General features: G+C 34.9%; 1 protein-coding gene across 2 annotated transcripts; it reads right to left on the bottom strand.

Moving 5' to 3' along the window:
- Positions 1-599: 599 nt before the first annotated feature.
- Positions 600-17,595, bottom strand: LOC147073421 (proton-coupled folate transporter-like). 2 transcript variants are annotated; one of them, XM_085945183.1, is made up of 9 exons: positions 17,512-17,595; positions 12,274-12,472; positions 10,232-10,525; positions 7,838-7,990; positions 6,511-6,700; positions 5,326-5,427; positions 3,549-3,686; positions 2,225-2,308; positions 600-1,133 (listed from the first exon to the last, which is right to left on the bottom strand). In XM_085945183.1, exons 1-9 carry the CDS (start codon positions 17,556-17,558, stop codon positions 904-906), a joined length of 1,437 nt encoding a protein of 478 aa, XP_085801309.1. In that variant the 5' UTR covers positions 17,559-17,595; the 3' UTR covers positions 600-903. The 2 variants fall into 2 exon arrangements, with proteins under 2 accessions (XP_085801309.1, XP_085801310.1); XM_085945184.1 differs by lacking the exon at positions 7,838-7,990 and having other exon boundaries at positions 770-1,133.
- Positions 17,596-20,481: the final 2,886 nt, after the last annotated feature.

Below are 20,481 nucleotides of genomic sequence, written 5' to 3'. Positions count from 1 at the left end.
GACTAATTCTATACAGAGATCGTACACGTAAGCGTAAGGCCTGAGAGAACGAACGGGCGGTAGGCGGCAAGGGCGTGCGCAACGCAACATTTATACAAATGTGTAACCGTGTATGAAACGCCCACACAAAGACCTTGTCTATGAACATTACACACACGGTTATATGTTTGAGTTGCGCACGCCGCTGCCGCCCGATTATCCACTCATGCCTTACGCTAAAGGCTGGTTCGGACTGGTCGAGTAATTTAGTCCAATGGCGAGTAATTTAGTAACTAAACACGTATGAAAAAATTGTAAAATCATTTAGTCGAGTCGATCCATTTTATTCTATTTTTTCGGTGGAGTAGCGACCCCCACCACCTCTCACTAAATCTTAAACAAGCCACGAAACACGTCTGAATACGTTATGTTTAGTCAAGTTCTTTAGTTGTTGTAGAATTTCTTCCTCCAATTTTTCTTATTATCGTATTTATGAAGTTATTCACTTATTTTTTTTTTTAATTATAAAAATTTAAATTAAAAGAATGTTATAAGTATTCTTAAATCTTGTGAATTATCCGTTAAATAAAAAAAATAGTTCATTTTTGCTTTGTTATTTTGTGCTCTGTTCATTTTGACACGTCACTTACTTAACTAATGTACTGTGTTCGGACACTTTTCAGTTACTAAATAACTAAACCACTCGACTAAATAACTAAACCACTCGACTAAATCACTCGACCAGTCCGAACTAGCCTTAAGAGCATTTAACAAGTCATTGATATTCACTTCATAAACTGTTCAATAGTGAGTTAACTAACAATAGGCATGCAGCAGTAGATAAATCCTACTTATAAACATATGCGTTTTTAAAAAAATTTATAGGTAGCATTACGGAATATTGAAGAAAAATTGGCAATTTATTTATGCTAACAAAGCTACGGCGTTGGCTTCTTCTTCTTTAGTTTTCCCTTCGGTGGGATCCTTGTTAACGCAGCTATAGCAAATGATCTGTATGATAGCCGCCATGATGCTCAGACCCATAAAACTGCTTGGCAGGTGTGTCAAAGTCATATTGTAAATGTAGTTTGCCAGAGGAATCACAATGAACGACGTGCATTTTTCGAGCACACAAGTAATGCAGTTGACCTTCCCTGAAAAAAAAAACAACCGAATCAGCGCATAGGTACATAATTTTGAAAACACTTTATTACTATATTAATTTTGAAGATCATAATATGGACCTCCACAAAGTGGAAGTTGTATTAATAGATAAATAACGTTTTTTTTAATATTTCTTGTTGGTTCTATGCCAATCGTGTTCGGAAACTTGTACATATGCAGTTCGCCGTATCACACTTCACCGTGAAATGTTGTATCGGAAATATATGGCCGTATATTAAAAACCTTCCAACCTCTCTGGGTCTGAATCATACCTAGTACTGACATAAAATTCATGTCGAAATAAAACACGGTTCTTGTCGTTTTACATTTTACAGGAAGCCAGCAGCAAATAAGTTATTAGGTTAGGTTTTCATGAATTCATGAATTTTGCCAAAATTAGCTATGAAAATTGAATTAATGTTCATATTAAATCTAATAAAATTGGAGACCGTATAGTATAGAAAGCTCACGGCGAACGTGCCACGGTGAAAATTTTTTACGTACAATTTACATATGTAACCTTTGCGAATACATATATTTTTTAAATAATACATCGATGCATACATAATTATATCGTTTTGATTTTAACATTTTTTTCGAGTTGATGTATCAATTATTTTGCAGTTTTTTATAAAAATTGTTCGGCGTGGACCGAATAACCTGGAGAGAAGACTGGTGGTTTTAGGGAGCCTCCAGGGAAAGCTCCAGACGAAGCAGAGGAAAAGCGTCGGTCCACTGGAGCGACCAAGTAAAGGAGCTGACTAAGGGTAGCATTCACTCTGCCCTGAGAGAAACAAAGGATCGAGAGAGTGCAAAGTCATGGTCGTTCAAAAGATTACTGAATTTCAAAGGGGTCACGCTCCTCAGCCGTGGAGGAACTCCAAAGAGATTATCACAATCCTCCACCACAGTTTGATGAGTAATACAAACTTTTAAAGCCTCAGCATTTGTTTAATAATCATCCCGCGCAACTATGTATATATAATTTGTCAGATAATTGATTTAAAAAAATACCAATAAAAAACATTAGATCAGAGATCATATTACAATACCTCATTATTACATTTATTAATACACTCACCTTGTTCTAATGCTGTAATTTGTTTGTTTAAAACTGGACGCTCGGCAATGAATACCCCACTTTTTAGCAATCCAAAAATTGTACCTGAAATTTGTATTTAATATTATTGTATTAATAAAAATAAATAACAAAATAAATACAATATTGTCGTTGAATCCTACTGCAACTTAAGTTACGGATTTAATTTAAGTTGTAGGAGGACCTACAACTCTGTCGGTTGCAGGCCTCCGGGCGCAACACACGCGCATTACACACTCATGCGTAGAGTTGGGTTTCGGGAATTCTCGAGAAATTTTCGAGATTTTCCATCCCGAATCACGAGAATTGAAATTTTTAACATTTCGGGAAATCCCGGATCTCGAGAATCTTTTCTCGGGATTCGGGATTTATTAGTATTATCAAATATTAATTGAAAAAAAAGATTTTCAGATGAAAAAAGTGGACAGAAATACAAAACGTTCGACTGATCGGGGCATGAAACACAATTAAGCCAACTTCGACTCAAAATGAGCGCAATTTTTGCAACATCATGGAGTTTTGTGTCTCAAAAGCGTACGCGATTGTCTGACATCTGAAAATTCCATTTTAATAAGTATTTTTTTGAATTATTTTTGTTTTCCTACTTCTATTTTGTTTGTCTTCTTGTATAAATAAAAAAAATCATATTTTTTTTAAATTTCTCTGTTTTTACACTGATTTTAGGATAGTTACTGGTTTTTTTTTTTAATTTCCCGATATCTCGAGTATTCTCAAGAATTCTTTTCTGGACATCTCGAATCTCGAGAATTCAAAATTTCATCATTTCGGGAAATAACGAATCTCGAGATTGATATTTTTTTGGGAAATACTCAACTCTACTCACGCACACAATAGTATAAATTAACATTTATTTAATCAACCACAATTTTTTACACACACACAAGATTTATTTGTGGTTGATTAGATTCGCTGTAGGATTGGTTTGTCGAATAAACCAAATAATGTTCAGGAGACGAAAAACAAATTTCATAATCTTATAATTAAATACATGGATATATTTACAGCATACGAATGATGTATTCATTACCATAACAAAGTAATTTAAAGAAAGGATGGTTCTGGTCCATTTAGATACAAAAAAACATTCTGCATTAAAAGGTCGATTTCGACAAAAACGGATATTCGACAAACCAATCCTATAGCGACGAGATGTTAACTTAATTTGGGTGCGTCAGTGAGTAATGCGCGTGTGTTGCGTCAGGTGGCCTGCAACGGACTGAATTGAACGTTACCCTATAAAATAATTAAAAAATATACTAATTCCGCATATTATGTTATAACTCACATCCAAAGATCATCCAATTGTTATAGCTGAACATAAAGGTAATTGCGGTTAATAATTGCGAAACTGCCCCAATAACACCGATGACTTCATCCCTTAGCTTCAATTTTTGTTTCAGCAACCTTACTATAATTAGTGTTCCTGGAAAAGAAAAAAAACAATCATTAATAATTATGTAATATTTCTTTGCAAATTTATACATGTGTTATTTATGGAAATTTATATGCTCAGAAGATGAAAGTGGTGCACATTGCTGGACAAATCTCATCAATTAGCATGAACGAGAAATTAAAATATCTAAATGGTGATTGGCGCGAAATATATATGGTGCATGTTGCGGACTATCACGCAATGTCGCAGTAAGCTGCGGCTATGGGGAAAAACGTGTGTAATGTCGTTTTTCTTGGTGTTTAAAATGTTATCAGACTGATGCTCCACTCCCGTAGCACATTTTAAACCTTTAAACGAACATTGTCAGTTGGCAAAATCTGCCGAAATCACTAAAACAACAATGAGGTCACCTCACGTTGACCGCACTGCATCGACACATGCATGACTCAATGAACGTATTTTATCATTTTCTACATGCCTACACATTTTCGAATCATGTCAAAATCGCATTTTTTTTTTTGCGCGGTTGCCACAATGTCTTTTCTATAAGAATGTTGTCTATTTTTTTAGAATTATTAATAACCATGCCCTTGTTTTTGCGTACAAGGTGGTTGTTACTAATTTTGAACAACCACAAACACCCAGGCTTTGAGAAAAGCACATAAATATTGTGTCCTGACCGGGAATCGAACCTGAACTCTCGGGTGGAAGGCAAGCGCCTTACGCACTGCACCATGAGAGCCGCCTGAATATTGTCTATTATCTATGGTCTGCGGGTTGGGTTCTGTTCAAAATATTGTTAAATTTACAGAGACTCGTAACTGGGTTACTCCATTATTGAATTTACAGAGATCGTGTTCGTTCAAAATATTCTGCGGGATGACGAAACCATAAACTAAATTTATCGCCGTGGCTTCCACGTAATATTACGCGACATGCATCTCAATTTTATGACAACTTAAGCCTCCCTGTAAATATATTACAACAAAATACTAAGGACCAAGGAGAGTGAAGACAACAAGAATACCTATATTCAGCAATAGATTGAGAGTGGTTGAGGTGTTTTTGGAATGCTCAGAATAATGCAAACTAACTGTAAATTACGCTTTATTCGATTAGTCGATAATATAATCTTGTACTGCAGTAAATTCAATTGGTGGTGGGTAGAATACATGGTTAGCATGAGAGGTAATCTTCATGCAAGGAAGTAGAAGAGAATTGGAAAGGTAAAAAAATACGGAGCCCCACATTCAGCAGTGGATCAACTGGTATGGTGATATTTCTTCAACCCATTTTTAACTTGTTGTAAGGGGCCGTCCACGTATGGCGTCACACGATTTTGGTGGCTATTTTTAACCTCCTCCCCTACAAAAACCGATCGCCTACCATAACTCAATTTGGAGAGATTTTATGATCAGGTATTAAAAGGGTCAATAGCTAAAATTTGTCGCAATTAAGCATGGCAGTCGTGGCATAGTGGTAATGCACAGAGCGCGATACCCAAGAGACGCAGGTTCGATTCCTGCCGGGTGTCTTACTTTTTTCAAAAAAGATTTTTTTCTATTGGCTATATTTTCTCATGAGTGTTTTCAGAATTGTGTATGTTATATAAATATTTATTTTTACTTATTAATTAATAAATAAAGTAATATTGTTTAATATTGTCTACCTATAACCTGGATAATGCTGCGGACTGCTAATAGTGTGCCATATTCTACCTCCGTCCATCCCATCGTATTCCTCAGGTATAAATAGGTAATGGATACCTCACCTGAAAATTATAGACAGATTAATTATACCTTTAAGATTCATCTAATTGTTTATTTATTTATTTTTAAAATGACACGTTGAGCACGTAACAAATTATTAATTCAAGATGTTCACACCATGACATTTAGAATAAAAAGTACAAGTAAATCAACTAGAGAAAAAACAAGGCGGGGAAAAAAAACAAATCAAAAAAATAAATAAAAAAACAACAATAATTCAAAAAATATATAAATTAAACAATAAAATAGAATTTAAAAAACAGAATGCACAATGCATCGCTAAAAATGTCTACATCTCTAGGGAGTGCATTGACCAGCCGCACAACCCTCGCCATTGGTGCCTGGTGAGCCTGACATGAAGAAACAGCTTTCACCCAAAATAGGTCATGGCTGCAACCATGTATGTAATTGACGGGTACATAAAAATTCAAATTTACCAGAATATCGGGATTGGAAACTATAACACTTGAGATCAAGGACAAATGCTTTAAGAGCAGAAGTGGCCTACGAGCTACAAGAGAATGAAAGGCGAGCATGCCTTGAAGACAGTTAGTCGGAAAATACTCGTTTGAGAAGCTGTCAAAAGGAAAATAATTATATACATTAAAATAAAGATGTCGAAGAATTTTTTTCTGAACTCGCTCTAAAACAAGCTTATAGGAAACCTCATAAGGACTCCAGATAGTGGACCTATACTCAAGAATACTCCGTACTAACGTCACATGGAGTGTACGTAAAACAGTTGGATTCTTGAATGGATTGGATTGTTTCATGACGAATCCTAGAAGCTTGCTCGCACGAAATGCCATAGAAGTGATTTGTCAGCGAAATGATGAAACGTGAGTCAAAAAATAAGTATCGATTTACAGGGAATATTGAACCACTAACTTTCTGGTCAATCAAAACATCAACGATAATATTCAAAACTATACAACTATCATAATATTATTAGTATTATACGAGGGGGTTAATATACGGACGGTTTTAACAGGGTATTATTGCCTGAGGGTTTTTGCATTATTCAGGGTGTTACATATATGCTGGAGATAATAATTGTCCCTGGGACCAGATGAACAACTACTTACTGAGCATTACGAACGAATTGGAGCACGGCACCGCAATCATCAGCAATATTATTTTTCTTCTGTGACCCTCTCTCTTTTTGAAGACGCATTGCAATGCTTTCCAAGGCAGGGTGTAATCGAATACACTAGGAATTTTCTCAGCCACATTGATGTCTTTTACCCGAAAAACGAGGTACGCCAATGACGTAAACTGAAACAATAAACCTACCATAATTAATAATATGGTTTTTAATTTAATAATTGACTTGCTGTTTGGAAACTCATGAGTTAGGCCCGTTTCAGACGGGACACCGGTGTCGCGCTCGATATAATACAGAAGGCCTTTGTATTCGAATAAACGGGCCTTTGTGAGTCAACGAGTCAACGCATAATTTCGCGTTATAAATTAGAACATAAAACTGGCTGCGGTAATAAAAACAAGTGTATCGGCGGCTTGAGAATGTAGCGGCCGACAGAAAAGTGTACCAGACACTCCTTGACTAATTAGCTCTGGGGCGTTCATAAATATAATACAATGAATCCTGTATTCGAATACAAAAGCCTCCTTATTATATACGAGCACAACACCGTCTGAAACGGGCCTTAATCCTGTTAATCAGTCATGCACCAAAGACGATTTTGTATGTGCAAAGCGCCTAATGTAGTGTAAAGGACTCTTTAACAACAGATTTTTAATGAAAATTTTCTCATATTAATGTAACATCTTCATTTCTCGCATGAATCCATGTAATATTGTTTCACTATATTTCAAAACAGATGAACAAAATAATTACATAGGTTCATAGGTATATATTTTTATCAGAGTTACCTATTTCAAATAAACAATGTTCTTATTACCACGTTTTTCTTAGCTCGTATTCTTGTTTGTCCGGTGGTTGTTTATCCAGTACAAATCTTGCAATCGATTTTTAACTAACTTCCCGATTAGCCAGACATTTCAAACTTTTATAATATTATCAGAACACGATTCCAATGCATTCTTTTAATACTTTTAGCCATCTTTAAGTAGAATTGAATTCATTTTCAGTTAATTCTGTTTTGTATGAAAAGTTATTTCGGAATAAATCCGTAATCCAATCCACTATTATTGGTTGCTAATAGGATGGTCCTAGCAACTATTAATATATACCTACGTGCTTTACTATGGAAATGAAAATGACATTTCAGTATTCTATATTTGTTTGTTTGACAGATGATTTGTTGACAATTTCCTTATTTGTCCTAAATTATTAATACATAGAATTGTCAAGTTTATATGATTCAACAGAAAATTTAAAAACGTGGTATATAAAAAGTTCTTTTTATCTTGTAATTATTAATTACTCACCTCCAAGCATAATGATATACTAAATATACCCGTAAAACCAACAGTCCGGTACAAAATTGGTCCTATTGTACTGCCGACAACCATACAAGAAAAAAGAGATGCCACATTCCAACCCATAACGACTGTCGCGCATCTTCCAGTTTTATAACATATCTGAAAAACCGCATAAATAAATATTACAATATATGATGTTGATGAGTTGTTAGTCAGTACACCTTATAAAGATACCAGTGGTTTACGGCGTTTTGATAGTGGGCATTCTGTCAAAAAATACATATACAATAACTACATTATCGAATACATATCTAAAACACCGAGTGGGTTTCGAATCTGCGCCCTCTGCGATTCGCGTTCATATGCTCTGACCGCTAAGCTATGTATAGCAATTAAGAGAGCGCTTCAGTGACAAATGCAAGTATAGTTGCCATTTCATAACTTTTCGCTCCGGTTCTAGGTTGAAAATGATGTAATATATTCTAAAATATGTATTTTTTACATAGTATTATATATTTATTTTCGTATTACTAGATACTGTCATATTATTTTAACACGACACACTAAGCCAAGCGAAGTTTTTACGCTGGCAACACCGAGAAGGGAGAGCTAGCAAGATGGCGGCTGGCGACGGATGTTTGTTATTGTTTTGTGGGTGACAAGCGAATTTGTGCGGAAATGGACAATCAATAATCAATTAAGACGAAGAGAGGCTGGTGTGAAGGGGGCTTACCCTAAAAGAAAGGCTTAAATTATGTTTCGACTTGTGGGATGAGGTTTCGGAGGAGTGAGGCTTTAAGACGGCCGTATGACACTCAAAGCACCCACGGCCTGGGGGTTTGAGTCCTTCTAATACCTGCTAGCCGGCACCTATACCTAATTCTTAGCTTTTAACTGACTATTAAACCTCGTACATAAAGTTATGTGACAATACATATGAATAGTACAAGTGAATATCATATGAATTTGATCTAATTGTATGCAAGGTAATCAGCCAAAGAGGCGTACTTCTTACTACAGTGATAATAGCACTGTAGTAAGAAGTGCAAAAAAAGTCCAAAGTTATAAAGCATATACTTCGTCCCAATCAAATAGGACACATATAGCTTAGCGGTCAGGGTACATTAGGGCGAATCCCTGGGTCGCGGGTTCGAATCCTGCTAGGTGTCGTATTTTTTAGAATGAAAAATACTTTTAAGATACTTCATCTTCAAAGATACTTTTTCTAATGGTTATATATTTATATATCTCTTGCATGTGTTTTGAATTTATGTATAATATACATATTATTCAAAAACACTACAATTAATATCTTCAAATATCTTAGAAAAGTCTATAAGTACTTAATATGATGAAAATTAGATTACTTTGTACATTTTGTAGATAGATCAGGTGATTTTTAGTCTTAGGTACATACCTAAAACTATTTGTGTTATAATACTACTCTCCCCAAACTAAATGAAACTAATTTTCCAAAAGTCGATGTCTAGCAGTGGCGAAGAGTGGAGGTAGGCTGTTAAGATTCGACATTAATAGTGCACACTAAACTTTGTCAGTCATACTTATTTGTTTTCATTGATCTAAGAATACAATTTGCAGATGGTTCTGGTAAGTTTGTGAAATTCAATGAAACCCTGCCTAAACCGAACCATAATAGTTTAGGTATGCTATATGTGATCAGATAAAAATAGTGCACACTTTTTCAGCCATAAGTACTTATTTGTTTTAGTTGATAAAAAAATACATATTACGGATGGTGCTGATTAGTTTTTGAAAATTCATGAAACCCTGTCTTAACCAAACCATAATCGATAAAAAATATTCTTCTATCTATAATATATTTAAAATTATGTATGGCTTAATGGCATTATTTAAGATATTTTATATATCAACGAATATTTGTTGACTATTATCTAGTATGGCTTGGATATTTTTTTTCGACCATGTCCGATACCAACAGGATCATATGGGCCTCCACAGAGTAGAGGTTTCAATTAACAGATTTTGTTGTTCACGAGAAATGGATGTCAGCCACTAGCTCAACCTATTAGGTCCACACCCTGACTCACACACAAATTGAAAAACAATATGTGTACCTGCCAGGCCCAGGATTCGAACCTGAGACCCACGGCGTGTTAGTCCAACGCTTAAGCCGCGCGGCCACCGTGGATTAGGCAGGTTTTAATTGAATTTTAAAAATTAACACTATTTACACACTGTAGTCTTAGTTCAATGAAAACAAATACGTTTGACTGATAAAGTTTAGTGTGCACCATTTATGTCAGATCTTAACAGCCTACCTTCACACTTCTACACCTACACAATATACTAATAATTTCCCGCATAATATTCGACCATCATATTATAATGATCATTTACTAAAAAATACACGATACTTACGTCTCCTAAATAGCTGAACCCCGCCATCATCAGAAGTGAAAAATTACCACCAATGGCCAGTGGTAGAACCTCCAAATACACCACCCAAATTGTTGAGACTCTTGGAAACGCTTGGACGATGAGCAGGCTGACGGTCGTGACTAGGGTTCCGATCACTGGCAATATCATCAGCGGTTTTCTTCTGCCGCTGCTATCACTCCAGGGTCCCAGGAATAGCATTATGATGCTGGTGATGATACCAGCAATGAAACCGCTGGCTATTGATAGATGTGACACGATTTTTTGGACTTCTAGCTGGAATATAAAGTATCACCTTTAAACCACATAAATGATTTTATTTCATCTGTTAACTCATTTAGTGCTAACACCGCTACTGGCGCATTTGGAGTACTTGGCCATTAGATATAATTAACGTATTATTTAAATGTGATAATTAAAAGGTCAGCAGTAATTGTGTTTTAAGTAATTAGTAGTCAAGAGTTTATATTTTGACTGTCTGACATGCCGAGCAGTTTTTAATTGGGGAAAAATAGTAAGAACTCTATTAAAAGAGTTCAAAAATATAATTGAGTTCTTGAGGATGACCGTATTACTTAATTTGGTTCTTGCACGCACAAATTGACGCCAGAATTAGGGCTTAGTAGATACTAACCATTAGCACTCGCTAGTCGCACCAATACCGACACGTGTGAACCGGTTGAATAATAATGGGTATTACCAAGGCTTGAACAAAAACAAACCATAAATGCGAGTGAGAAAGCATTTGACACGCTTATATCTCCGCAATATACGTTAGAGTAAGATAGATTTTCTACGGCTGAATTAAATATTTTTTGTACACGTCGCCGGTAGATATTGATTTAAATGACTATATTTATTTAATAACTGCGAGCACGTTTTGCTGAAATATATTGTTTTCGTATTAAATATAAAGTTAATGGTGATTATTTTTAGTTAATTTAGTAGAAGATATGGTTAACGAAGGTGTGTTTAAATTTGGTAGCCGTACTGAGAAGCAATATGATGGTATAACATTTCATAGTTAACGTAATAATAATAAAATTGAGGTTATACTGTGCATTATACACAAGAAACACGGCTTCATTTTGACGAAGAATACCCACTCTCTTTATATTATTATGTCAAAAATAAACCTATAATAGACACATCTGGTGTACCTACCTACCTGTCTTCTTATTTTTTTAAATGTTAAAAATATATTATAATACACACTAACACACTAGCCATACAACATAATTCTATAATGGAGCATGTATTTTCAATAGTCATTAGCCCAGTGTAGATACCTACTGAAAACAGTTTCTAATAACTATTAATAATTGATTACAAACTAATTCGGTTGTACCCAGAGCATAGAACCAACAGTTACAGCTGATGGCAAGAACGAAATTCTTAAGAAACCTGCTCAGAAGATCCACATTGAATTGTGGAGCCATTTTTTTAGATACATTCATTATAAAAGAAAGAAAAAATACTATTCTAGATATCTAGTTCTGAGGAAGTCAACTGTCATCTGTCAAGGTACAGCATAACCATAGACGATTATGGAATTAGTCTATGATACAACTAACTCAAATATTAGTCTATGTTATAACCCTGGTTGGAATGACAGAGAAGAATACTATCCTAGAAAATTTTAAAAAGCAGCCAATTAAATTATGTCTGCCCAAATTTTAATCTATTCTGACACACAAATATTTATACTTGACATTAAACATTTTAATAATTCACTGTGCTTATTTAAATACTTTCTCATATATTATTTGAATACTTACCATTGAGCATTTTTTACTTGCTGCTGATTTTAAATTATTCCCAAAGATTAATAAAATACTTTTATTAAGATACTTCCTATTTTTGAATATTTATACTTACCGAATAATTAGAAGCCTTATTATTACTCTGAGGGTATTACTAATTTGAAATGTTGACACGAGGTGGCGGTATTAGTGCGAGTAGTAGGTAAGTACCTACTAATGATTAGCTGTGATGTCAAAGCGGTATAAGTCAATGTTACTTACTTCAATCAATGCCTTCTCTTCTCCTTTCGATGAGTAACACTGTTCTACTGAATGGTTTAAGTCTACTAAACACGCTCTCTCTAAGAACAGATTTTTGTAAACTATCATCCCCATTGATAATGATATGGTCACCCCACACCACATTGGCTCCAGTGTGATGTCATCCCAAAAGGTTTTCGGTTTTTCATCTTTAGGACACCTGTAAAGAAACAAGTCGTAATTAGCATTATAATGAGCAACTTTTAACTAACATTTTTTTCTTTCTACTAGTACAGTGGTTCTTAACCTGGGTTTGATCGAACCCCAGGGGTTCGGAGAGTCAGTCTCAGGGGTTCGGCGTTTGGGGTTCGGCAACAGATGTCAATGATGACCTCGATGAAATCATTGAAATTCAGCAGAACCAGGTTCAACAGAAACTCTTCAGAACAACAACGCTCTCAACGTTTTCGTGTCAACAAATGGTAACGTACCCTGTTATTGCTAAGAAAGCTCTGGAGATTTTCATAACGTTTGTTACAACATATCTTTGCAAGCAATCCTTTTCGAGGATGCTGGACATAAAAACGAAGAAAGGAACAGACTATGTTGCAAAAATTACATGAGAGTGGCACTTGCCAAGGTGAAGCCACACATCTCTGAACTGATCTCTGAAAGGCAACAGCAGAAGTCACACTGATTTGCAGGAAATATTCATTATTATGTTTTGGTTTTTGTGTGAAAATCATGTTTTAATGGTTTTGTTCTTTGAACACAGTGATGTTGATGCACGGTTCATTTTGTGCACCAGTAAAATATATACCTATATTTTGAATTTGAAAAAAATGATATTTTATTTTTCCAATTAAGAAGGGTTCGGTGAATGCGCATATGAAACTGGTGGGGGTCAGTACCTCCAACAAGGTTAAGTTCCACTGTACTAGTAGATCTTCTACTTCTAGCATAGGGATTCTTTGGAGTCGTCGCGTGGTGTCCATTTGCTCCATCTGTGACTAAGAGAAGAAGTAGCTCTCCTAAATAAGTTACCACTTAAATTATCAGAGCAATGATAACAAAACTATTGAATAAATGAGAAGAGAAAGGAAATGAAAACTTTATTTCCTCGTTGGGAATTTTTAAATTTTCGATGACAAAACCAGATCTAAATACCCACTTTGACTAAATGACTCGCTTTATATATTTTTTATTTTTAAACCATTGATATATTTAACTTGGATGAATAATGTCTATGCATTTGTCAATTTTAAGCTGTACCAACGACAGAAAAGCACAGCAAGATATACCCATCTATTTTACGAACATCATCTTATAATAATATGTCATTGTAGGTATGTGGGAGTCATAGTGTTGTGGATGAAGAAGTCGAGATTTGGTGGTTGCTCCGTTGGATGGAGGATCGAGGTTTATTTTCAGCGCAAACAGTCGGTACAAGAGTATTTTACAGTACATAGTTATGTTATAATACTTACGATACTGTTCCGAGGTCCGAGTCTCGGTAGAATGAGATGTTGTGCGGAGCGATACAGAGACTGAGATACTAACAGACCGGGAACTTATATTCGAGTGACATGTCCAATGAATTATGATCCGCTGTTTATTGACGTACTCACAATCAAAATAATATCTTGAAAAGAATATTTAGGAAATAATAATTATTATAATTGAGTCAGCTACTCTATATGGAGTTAACGTCATTGGCTATGGCTGACTATGTGGAAAAACGGATATTGCGGAAATCATAATTGCAGTAAGCTATTTACTGAGTTTTCCATAATTGAACGCTACAGGAAATATATTTTAAGGAATTTGTAATTACGGTCAGTTATTTAATATCGCCAATCAATATGCTGACACGGATTGAGTTGTTATCCTCATTGGTATAATGCGTTAACACCGTTATTATGTGTTACCAAATATCACCCGTATTATGAAGGCTGTAAAACGATATAGTGACTTGAAAATGTGTTTATCAAAAGATTGTTTTATCGAATTCGATTTATTTTTTACTATAGATGATTATGTTATATATCCCACCCTGCATGAATCCAAAATGATATCGCTTTCGATGACATAAAGGGATTTTTGAAAGAACTTGGTTTGTATCTTTATTGCTCTCACCATACGAGAAAATCAACATTATACAGTACCTATACCTCCACCACCTTGTGGAAGTGGTATTTTTTTATTATCCACCATATACACTCATTTCATTTCTCAGATTTTTATCTAGTTTTCCAAAAAGCAATTAGAGTCAATTCTTTGCGAAAACTAACGGAATGATGAGACAGTATGTTAGGCAAGTACAATATAATATAGTACCTACTATTGAAACATTTTACCCGTTATATGCATGCGCACATGTGATTTCTTTTGGTGCGCAGAAATTAATCAGAGCTAGTTTTCGAGGTAAAATTAAGGGTATCAGTTTAACAATTGTTTTGTATTTTTTAATATATTTATTTGAATTATAGAGTAGTTGAGCAACCACATATTTTAAAATTTTAAATTCACAAACTGATTTTTTTTACTATTAGAGCAAACTTGTGATGTGTATTTATCTCAATTATCTGGTCAACCTGCCACGCGGGCCCCTCGACTCGAGGCCCCCTGGCCACAACCTTATCAGCCCTCTATTTGTGGGGGCCATGCTTCTACGTGTTATTCAAATGATATATAGCCTAACTCACACACATGTACAATATCGTCCCAGTTATTAATTTATATAATTTAAATGGCATACTTACGATGTACCTAGTTTTATCATTTAAGAGTAATTTTTAATTCCCTGAATTAAAATTTTAAATTCTTAGATATGTTATCTTCGCGTGAAACAAAAATAACTTAATTTTTGTATTGAATTCGTATTACACGTATCATAGATAAACAATGTTACGTCTGCCAAATTTTATATCAGATGATTTCATAATCGAAACATAAATAATACAAATTAGGGAACCAATCGTTGGCTATCAATCAGGTGACGTTTACATTATGTACCCTACTGCATTCATATAAGTACATACTTCCGGAATCAACTTACAACACACCTCAATTAATTAATTCAATCGAATCACAAAATAATCACAACGATACGTAATCTGTCAACTGTACGACTAAATATTTTCTGAATGAATTTCTCAAGAAAATTTACTTTTGCCCTTTTTTCGTTTTAAACACAGAGTTTCTTGAATCTCCAAACACGCTTTGTTTGACCCTGACCGAATTAGTGAAAGACATGGGACGTAGCAATGAACCTAGGGAAGTGGCGCGACCTTGTGGTTTCTCTGTGCTGTGATCTCATAAATGGCAGATTCTAGGGATCTAACATTTTTACTAAATCTTCCTTGGCGAGATATGGATATTTGAAGTACCCCTACATTACCATATCATTAAACACAACACAACACAGGTGAAAACAAAGAATAGTGGAATCAAACAGAATATTTTAATTTATTGACACACCCAATAATTTATACTACAATATATTATAATATATATACCTACCTACTTTTAAAAATTGCTTGTCCAATATGACATATTTTTAATTTCAACGGTTTGAATTGGCCATATAATAGGTATATTATCTATGTACCCTTCACGGTTTAGTATTGCACCCTCCGCGAAGAAAATGTTGAGCCATTATCATAATATAATAAAGTTTGGTCTAATGTAGTGATTAACACCGTTTCATGGAGTTCTTTATACACCTCGCGGTGTATGGCAACAGCGATAACTCTGTCCTCTTAACCGAAGAGGATGGATTGTCCACTTGGGAATCGAATCTAGGGTCTGGTAGACTATGAATATAGAATATGAGGAAGGCCAGCAGAGCGTCTCTACTTGGAGTCAATCTCGAGTACCGAACACGGAAAGCTCCCAATAGACTGACAATTGTATTATTAGCATACTCAAAATTTTGAAATGGGATGTCTCAAAAAATACAAAACATGTGACACCTATAATTGTCACGCTGGGCCTACCCACTCAAACCCAGTTAAACGTGATCATAGAAGCTGAGAAAATTGTATTTTTATTGCCTTGTCATCAGGGCTCGAAATGGACCAGAGCGCACCGGAGCGCCGTTCCGGTTCATAACCCTAAATTATCGTTCCGTCTCGTGGAAAAAATAATTTGACCATTTAGTTAGATATGCCATATTAAAACAAAAAATCTAACTCACTTTTTTTGGAAAATACACATAAAATTAGATACTTAACTATGTTCATATTTATGTAATATTATCGAGCGCTCCGGTTTGTAAAATTTCCCATTTCGAGCGCTGCTTGTCATTGAAGTCATTGAAAACCCGATACGTCGAAAATTTAAAAAAAATGTATAGATACATAACGCTATCCATTAATAATACTTATAATGTATAAAGTATATTTCTTATTCAAAGAATAATTCACAAGATTTGTGAATGTAACATTCCTTGTTGAACATAAATAATTTGAATTCACCTCAGAAACATATTATCTAGGAATGTTACATTCTCAAATCTTGCAATTAATTAATTGATTAGAAAAAATAGTCAATTACATTCTAATGTCGCTATCGTTTCGTCGGCTCTAAATCAATGTAAGTAGGTAGATATCATAAAGCGTATGATTTCTCGTTTTCCTTTTTTTCATTTCTCGAGATTCGAGAATTCTCGAAATCATGAATTTTTGTTTTCTTGAGAATTCAGTTATTTCTCGAGATTCTCGATAGATTGAACATATTCCATTCACAATGTAAGTCGAGCTCTTTCTACTGTTAGCACTGTTTTACCGCAGCAATTTTAAAAAATCTATTCAAAAACAAACTCCAGAGCTTTTTTAACCTATTTCGACCAAAAAAAAATTAACGTAGGAATTCCGTTGACAAACAAGGTGAGAGCTTTTTTTGGTTCTTTCGGCTAATATATCAAATTATCTTGAGCATCTTAGTCTAGTGACAATTTCTCGACTTCTCGATAAATAATCAAAAAATATTTTTCTTAATTCGAGATTTTAGCCTTTTCTGATTATTTGTAGAGAATACCTATTATTGGTACCTTGATTCATGCCTCAAAATCCAATTGCCAATAATAACGCAATTTAATATGCGCTTCATTTATATATTATATACCTACTACCTGGCTCAATTGATAAAGCACATTCGCCAGAATCCAATGGATGCGGGTTCGTATTGTTTTCAAAAGATTTATCTAGTATGTATGTCTCTGGGGTATTTTAAAATGATATGTATGTTTCCACTTACTTTTCATCAGTAGATTTGTTAAGTCCCTCGCGCTGTACTTCTTCCATGTTTTCTCCCAAAGAATGAGCTCTGTCATCTCCACAATGAAAAAACATGGTAATTAGATTTTATTATATTATTATTTCTTGCGAAATTTCACTAAGTCATTCTTCACATGTATTTAAATCTAAGTACAAACAAGTGCATTTTATGATTACAAATGTTACGATAAAAACGTTTGTCTAGTAATTACATAGATATCTATTTTGATGTCATGCCAACCTTCATTACAATCTATGTAGATACAAATGTATGTATATGAGCTAGTACAGTGATTCCCTATTAGGACACGAAAGTTGATTTTACATGAATTATTATTGTGTAGTTATATACATAGCTGCCTATCAGAGACGTGGATAGGGATAAGTAAAGCATAGACTAGGGTGGTACATTTTCATGCGAGACAAAACAGTACAAACATAATTGGTAATCATTCTTTTTTATAGAATAGCCTGTTTCATTATGGATCACTGCATTTTGCATTGTAAATAAATACAAATCACATAATATAGAAAAATTCTATAAACGACGTTACCGCCCAAGACTCCGAAGGATTCAGATGCACATGTATGTAACTAGTTGAGTAAAACGACTTCATTCACCCTGTCACAATCCAGCATTGGGGCATAGTACAAACAAAAGTTCTCGTCACTTCCGTCGGTCCATCGCCAACTCTCGCGCTTCCCGCCCTGCAGCGCGTAGATCGCTTTTGTAGCATCGCTGCAGAGTGGGGGAGGGCCAGTTACGGTGACGAAACCCTTGAGGTTGTGCCAGAAGGGTACGAAGTGTCGCACTCTCTGGCAGCATCCGGAACACATGTCTCAGCAACGTAGAGCGTCTCTTCGTGATTACTTCAATCACGGAGAGCTAGTGTCCGATCATTAACTCGAGTTTTTGTAACGCGGTTGTACCAATGTACGCCTAAGATTCGACAAATACATCGATTCTCAAGCCTCCCAAGTTAAGCAATCATTAAAGCATTAATCTACATAACTGTTTCCAGCATATTGTAAATAGGCTCTAGTTCCCAAATTCCTAAACCATGAAAAAATATCGTAATGTCTTTATGATTATGTGTTTTACTGTTTAAAGTGGTAACATTATTAACGTTGCCAGAGAAATCGTATATATAAATATCAGTACCGAAGGGTGGAGTTAGGCTGTTAACATCCGCCATAAATAGTGTACATTAAACACCCACGGTGGCCGCGCGGTTAAATCGTTGGACTATCACGCCGTGGGTCTCAGGTTCGAATCCTGGGTCTGGCAAGTACATATATTGTTTTTCAATTTGTGTGTGAGTCAGGGTATGGACCTAATAGGTTGAGCAAGTGGCTGACATCCATTTCTCGTAAAAAAACAAAATCTGTTAATACAAACCTCTACTCTGTGGAGGCCCATATGATCATATTAGGATCGGACATGGTCGAAAAAAAAATCTTTGTTAGTCATACGTATTTGTTTTTATTGAACTAAGACTACAATTTACAGATGGTGTTTAGTTTTAAAAAAATAATTAAACCCTGCCTAAACCAAATTACAATAGTTTTGGTATACTTTGGTCGATATGACAAAATTGTGCATACTTTTTCATTCAATTTGTTTTCGTTACACATATTGCTGGTTCATTTTTTTTTTAATTCATTAACCCTGCCTAAACCAAACTATAATAGATACAACATATTGTTCTATCTATAAAATAGCCAAAGTTATGTATGATTTAATTTCATAATTTTAGAAATTTTATAGATAGACGAGTATTTTCTGACTATTATCTATTATGTCTTGGTTTTCGCGGAGTTTAATTGAATTTTTAAAACTTACCAACACCATCTGTAAATTGTAGTCTAATTTCATTGAAAACAAATAAGTATGACTGACAAAGTTTATTGTGCACTGTTTATAGAGGATCTTAACAGCCTACCTCCACCCTTCGCCGCTGATACATAGTCATCACGGAAAAGGCGGATGTGAAGCATAAAAATGAGAGCTGTGTGCAGATTGCGAAAAAAAAAATATTTTTCGGATGCCGTAAATGATTTAGCATTTCTTGAGAACTGGTTGGGAATCACTGTATTATTTATAACAGAAGTCTTAGCCCTAACTATTTACTCTTGTTAATGTCAGACGTATTTGTTTTGTTATACTAACGATTATATTGTATTATGTTGTATTACACTCAGTAGGTAACATACATAGGTCAACGGAATGTATTTAGTTACCTGCATCTACCAATTATAATGAAGCCATTTAACCATGAATATGCGCAAATGTGATTTATTCTAGTGCGTAGTAATTATGCAAGGCTAATGTGATTTTGGGGTTCAATGATGATCACGTCGGGGTCACCACTTTGGGGATGCTGAGGTGTGTGAGGATAAAATCGTTGTTGCTAGGATGTTGTGAGGAGAGAGTTTATTTATCGTTACAAGAATAAATAAATACAATAATAAAGATGGCAGTGATGTTATAATCGCGGGTACGGATGAGATTGACTATATTATTGAACAGACTGGCGATCTACCCTTATGTCAATATAACCGAGTGACTGGAGATGAAGATGAGTAGTGCGCCGAGTGACGGACTCGATGTGAGTAGTAGCCCGAGCGATGGACTCAAGTGGACTGAGGATTTATGGATTGTCCTTGCTATTTATATAAATGCAGTTCATAATTATAAGAGACATTGTCGCAATTAACAAATCATAATACACCCTATTGATCTAGAATCTAAAGGGGTAGTCAACCTGGTCCCTACCGCCCACTAGTGGGCGTTCCAGCTCTCATGGTGGGCGGTAGGGGTTTTAAAAACATTTTCATTATGTTATGACATAAATTATTTGGTAAATAATTATTATTATATGCGTTAACTTGCTGTAACTCTGCATTATAAATTTTATAAAGTAAGGTTACTTCCCTAATTTATAAATCA

This window comes from Rhyacophila brunnea, unplaced genomic scaffold, assembly GCF_057557595.1.
Source record: "Rhyacophila brunnea isolate RB1 unplaced genomic scaffold, BYU_Rbru_1.0 scaffold_18, whole genome shotgun sequence".
In the NCBI taxonomy this organism is placed as follows: domain Eukaryota; kingdom Metazoa; phylum Arthropoda; class Insecta; order Trichoptera; family Rhyacophilidae; genus Rhyacophila; species Rhyacophila brunnea.
Note: the sequence above shows the minus strand (reverse complement) of the source record. Positions and strands in the feature narration are given on the sequence as shown.